At 40.0% G+C, this 6,000-nt stretch overlaps 1 protein-coding gene across 1 annotated transcript in view; it reads right to left on the reverse strand.

Moving 5' to 3' along the window:
• Nucleotides 1-5,663, reverse strand: part of Rhp (GTP-Rho-binding protein rhophilin) — a 117,317-nt gene extending 111,654 nt beyond the window's left edge. Inside the window, exon 1 of the mRNA XM_071679304.1 lies at nt 5,369-5,663. Coding sequence (XP_071535405.1) covers nt 5,369-5,527 — 159 coding nt within the window. The 5' untranslated portion in view covers nt 5,528-5,663. The remainder of the gene's footprint in view (nt 1-5,368) is intronic.
• Between the last annotated feature and the right edge of the window lie 337 nt (nt 5,664-6,000).

Genomic DNA, 6,000 nt, shown 5'->3' on the forward strand with positions numbered 1-6,000 from the left:
TTTTTTCGAGGGGGGGACTACATAAGGATAAGGAAGAAGAGCTGGGTAAGGAAGACCAGTTCTTGTTGCTTTCCTTCGCGTCAGCACAGCTCGTCTTGATGCACTGCTGCCGCTTCTCCTCCTCTTCCGCACTAGAATTACTTTAGTGCAAATCTTAAAATTTGCTTCGTCCAGTTGACGTTGGTCGTGAAGCCATGCGTCTGCCTCGAGAGATCGCTCTGGGATACCAAACTTCCTCCCTGATGTCTCCCTGATCAGTCAGGCTACTTTGAGCTGTCTGTGTAGGTGGGAGCGTAACTCTTCAGCAAAGTTAAATAAGTTCTGCAGGTCGTTAGCTGGTTAATATCATTTGGGCTTTAAGCCTATCGACTGCCTGGGTCAGGGAGGCCGTTTGGGCAAGTTATACACCTGTCTAAATATCATGAACATCTTCCTCAGGTGTTCATGATGATACTAAGCCCATACACGCTCTCTATATCTCTATATGGGCCTTCTTCTGTAGTACTTTTGTCCTAAAGCAGTGGTTCTCTGCCTTTGGGGAGCTGTGCCTCCCTACCATTCTAGAATCCATTGGTGCCTTAAAAAGCAGGATTTTTCAAGAGACCCAGTTTCATAGATTCTATTGCCCTTCTAGACTGGATAAATGAATATAAAAAATTTGCATTTGTGAGAACGTTCAATATTTTACTACAAAAAAGAATTATGAATTTGTATTAAAAAAATGTCACACAATTACATCATGTATACTTAAATTACCCTTTTCAAAAAACAAAAACAATGGATACTATTGAATCTTTTTTTTTTAAGATTGTCACTTAAAAACTTGACAGCACACGTTTATAGCGACCAAGTAATCAATGCATTTGCTATAGAAATAAAGAAAATACAAACCAAAATATAAACCTATAGCAAGCCTAATGATCTACCATACAAGAATAAACTCTAGAGTCTTAAAACTCCATTACGTGGTCCATATCAGTTCATAATTCTGGCAGCTCTCACTCCACGTATGCAAAGCACATATCAAATTCGGTGTTGATTAATCAGGTCCTGTTCAATGATGAGAAATGATTCCTGACTGGAAGGTTGAAACTCTACCTTCCACAACTCTCTGCAGATATCATATATCTCACACTTGTGCATTGGGGAATGTCAGAATGACAGGGAAAAAAATAAGAATAGAGCTAATAATGACATTCTTCAAGGTCATATTACTCTCCAGACTTGAATACTGTGCTAACGATATTTCTCAAGGTGAGAGAAAACGTCTTTCGAAAAAGGAAAAAGATAAATAAATCCAGCACTAAGTCTGTTGGTTGTTTCTGGGCTTTAGGCCCATCAAACTGCCAGGGCCATTAAGGCCGTCAACGTCAAGTTACTACATCCACCAACCGAAATATCTTCAACACCTTCTTTAGGTGTTAATGATACTTCTCATCACCACATACACTCTCACTACGCATGTGGCTCTGGGCTCACTTCGTCAAATTTCAGAATTACGGAGAACGACAGAAATCGCTCATAGCAAGCGAAACCCCTTAAGGTAAATAAACTTATAGATGGAAAATCACAGGAGGCATTATCTCCATTCTACTGCACACGAAATACATTTGATATTTTGAAACAAACAGAACGATGAAAAGTCAAACAAGAGTCCTGGGCCAGATGGTATTGATGCGAGGGTCTTGAAAGAATGTAAGGAGAACCAAATGTTCCGCTTTTAAATGTGCTTAAGCAGTCTCTGGAATCAGGTGTAGTTCCTAAGCATTGGAGGACAGCAAATGTCGTTCCCATTTTTTAAGAAAGGAGATAGAGCTACTGCCTCCAATTATCGTCCTATCAGCTTGATATCTATTGTGGAAAGATTTCTCGAGTCAATTATAGCGGACAAAATATGGGAACACTTGGAGAATCATGGTCTGATGAGTGACTCTTAACATGGGTTCACAAAAGGGAAATCATGTCTCAGTAACATTCTCTCTTTCTTTAATAAATTCTAAACTGTTGATCAGGGTTAAGGTTAATCAAGGCTTTTGACAGAGTACCTCATGAGCATCTGCTTGAAAAAATAGCGGCACACGGCATTGGGGTTTGTGTATTTAATTGGATTAGGTCGTGGCTCACTGACAGAAAACAGAGGGTCTTCATCAACGGAGTTACATCGGACTGGGGCAGTGTAGCCAGTGGTGTTCCTCAAGGGTCAGTCTTGGGACCGCTCTTGTTCATCATATATACTAACGATTTGGATATAGGAATAACCAGCGACATAAAAAGTAAACTTGCCGATGATATAAAAATAGGGACCGTATTTGACTCGGATGAAAATTCAGTGAATTTGTAGAGGGACTTAAATAGATTATCAGAATGGGCGGGTACATGGGAAAATGGAATTCAACATGGATAAATGCAAGGCACTTAATGTGGGTAAAGACAGGAACACTGATTACATATTGGGCAATATTGCTATTGGTAAAACACAATGCGAAAGAGATTTAGGAGTACTGGTGAGCAAGGACCTTAAGCCGCAGCAACAATGTATCATTGTGTAATAAGACTAATAGGATGTGAGGGTTCATTCATAGGACTGTTAGCAATAAAACTCTACGAGTATTATTGCAACTTTATCTTGCGTTGGTGAGACCATACGCGATAGTTTTGGGCTATATACTATGCAGTTGATATAGATCGTTTAAAGAGAACACAAAGGCGAATGACAAAAATGATCCCTGGAATTAGAAACCTCAGTTATGAAGAAAGTCTAAAAAGATTGAATTTACACTCACTTAAGAGGAGGAGGGCTAGAGGGGATATGATTTAAGTCTTTAAATAAACGAAGGGCGTTGACAAAGGTAACATGAATAAAGTCCTTAGAATGGCGCCACCAGATAGGACAAGAAATAATGGGTTTAAATTAGAAAAAAAATAGATTCAGGACGGACGAAGGTAACTACTAGTTCGGGAATAGGGTAGTAAATCTATGGAACAAGCTGTCAAGTACAGTCGTGGAAGTTAGGTCTTTAGGTACCTTTAAACGAAGGTTGGATGACGTGTTTATGGGTTCAAGCGGTTGGTGGACAGACTCAGGACCTGCCTAACATGGGCCAACAGGCCTCTTCCAGTGTCCTCACTTCTTGATGTTCTTATGAAACCATTACCTGCATGCACAACACTTATGGAAGACTTTATAATAACACAATTAAAATCAAAAAGGTGTCATAAACATCTGGGCTCCGAAACCATTACTCCCTCCTTAGGCCGGTGTGTGTGTGTGTGTGTGTGTGTGTGTGTGTGTGTGTGTGTGTGTGTGTGTCCCCGCATACATACATAGGAATAAAGACATGGTACATATACACATGGCTGAGACATGGGCAACACGACTGGAAAACTCTCTCTTTCCGTAACACAAATAGTAATCACTCCCCACAAGCATTAGAAATATCATGGACCACACCATACAGAATTACCTATGAAGCAACGAGACACTTCACAAGTCCACCTACAGGTTCCTCAAACTGCCTGAATGATAAACGAACACTACAGCTTGGTCCTAAACCTAGCCGATGTAGATAAGGATCCCTAAAATCAATGTAAGGTACATATTGACTGATAGATATGTAAATACATGTCATTACTAGCCACTTAGTATTCACAGCAGAGTTCCAGGCTCAACAGGACAGCAACAGGAACTATTTGATATCCAGGCCATCCGCCACAAAGTTAATCAACAAATATGCAAAATGAAATCTGGTTCACAGTATTATACAGGCGAGAGAAAGTTAAGCCTATGATTGTGACAAATAATCTATGAATCCAGCTAATCTACATATGCCTACCCAAAACTTATCGCAGTTCCGTATTAGTATTACAGCATCGATACGTCCATCTATATACAGGTAACATATTAGCCTATTCTACCCACATACAGACAGGGGCCATAAGCTAGCTGTCTGCTGTCCAACTCATGGTCAAGTGTTTGGTTTTATCTCAGAAGTACTGATAGTGTATTAGGGTTTGTATATTACTGCCTGTATGTCTTCAATCAGTGATTGGAAACAAAGACTAACTATATATATATATATATATATATATATATATATATATATATATATATATATATATATATATATATATATGGCTTTTTTCATACATATTCGCCATCTCCCGCGTCAGTGAGGTAGCGCAAAGGACAGAGGACTGAATCTTAGAGGGAATATCTTCCTTGGCCCCCTTCTCCGTTCCTTCTTTTGGAAATTAAACCAGGAAACTACTAAGGTGATAATTCAAACCCATGAGTGATTATTTTATGTACAATCAACCCTATTGGTGAGTTATATGGCGGTAAGACTCTGCTTCCTAAACCAGAACTCAGCTAACTCAACAAAATGCTCAGTTCTATGAATACACTTGTCAATCTGCCTAGTCAATGACATGAGAAGTGAACCTATGGTTTGCAGTAGGGTAGTCAAGAGGAATAACACGACAAACCCACTGTACATCGCCAAGTGGTTGTACACAAGACTAGCACCTTCAAGCCTGAGGGAAGCCAGCACATAAAGTAACACTTTAAGGCCACGCCCTTCATTTCCCGCATTGGTGATATTTAAAGGCTAGAACCCACACCCTTCACGTGACAATAACATTTAGAGGTCATGATATCCATGTCCAGTGTTGGTAATACCGAAAGTTTAAAGGTATAAACAAGTCGCATTAAACAATATTTCGAGAGTAAATCTTTAATACTGTATGTGAAGGATGTCAAAATATCATATGTAATCTGGCAAGCTGCCGGTATTCAACCAGCTGCAGTACTCACAGACAGACTGAGTCTTTTTATGGAGTGGTGACTGGGCTGGACCAACGACAAAGGACTATCTGTCTAAAATTCCATTTTTGGATAATAATAGCAAAAACTACTCTTTTTGGTGAGTTAACTACATCTTAATCATAATAAACGTACAGGATACAGCTATATCGAAGTCATCTTTTAGGGTTACTCGTATTTTGTAGTAAAAAGTTAAAACATGGAATCATTCATATACTTCGCGTTAATCCTTTTAAATGTGATTACCCACTAAGTTCAGTACGGGGAGGAGTATTATATTCCTAAAGCCCCATCTCTAATGTGTGATTATTATATTTGACAAGGGAGAGTCGTGTTTTCCCTCCTCTTAACCTTGCATATATGTACCAAGTCTTTAGTCTTAGGTGTTACTGTAGTCACACAGACAGCAGCCTCAGACAGGTGCGCGTGCCCAAATACGCCATGTACATGCAAAAAACGTATAAGGTCTACAGAAAGTCACTAGACACGATCAGGTAGGCTGCTCAAGTGCAGCACAAACCCTGGGAAACGATATTAACAACTTACCCATCGCTGTCGCCTCATAGTGAAATAGTTGTCGTCCGACTTCTTCCTGTCCGTCTTCCTTTCCAAGCTGCATGTCTCCAGCTTGTCTTTTCTTTTCCTCATGCTCACAAACAGATTTGATTTGATCCTCTCTTGTATATCACTCACTGCAGAAGACATCTTGAGTACCACTTAAACGTTACAAGAAATATAAGTACATTTAGCCCTAGCGATGTAACTACGCTTTTTCACTGACGAAACGCGGGAGGGAAAAGCTCGACGTCTCTCCTTCTACACCGACTACCCAATACTGGCAGGCGCTGGCTTGCGCTGGAGTAAGGTGCATTGGTCATACATAAACATTACAAAGTTTGGACATATCATGCCCTCAGCTGAAGAAGAGAGTATCCAAATGTCTTTTGAAATAATCTAAACATTCCTGGACTAGTCATATTGATGCATGATATCAGAAAACGACTATAAATAAGAGGGTTAAAAGAATATGTGGCACCATCGCCTCAGGTAATCCCACAGACACCTGCACCAATCGCGACGAAAACTTTACGACACCAACAGCTGGAGCGACCAATGTCTTTTCTGCTGCCCTGTCATCATTACGGAATCGTCGATGACACTTTGTGCTGACTAAGGTC

This window comes from Panulirus ornatus, chromosome 29 (assembly GCF_036320965.1).
Source record: "Panulirus ornatus isolate Po-2019 chromosome 29, ASM3632096v1, whole genome shotgun sequence".
Taxonomy (NCBI): Eukaryota; Metazoa; Arthropoda; class Malacostraca; order Decapoda; family Palinuridae; genus Panulirus; species Panulirus ornatus.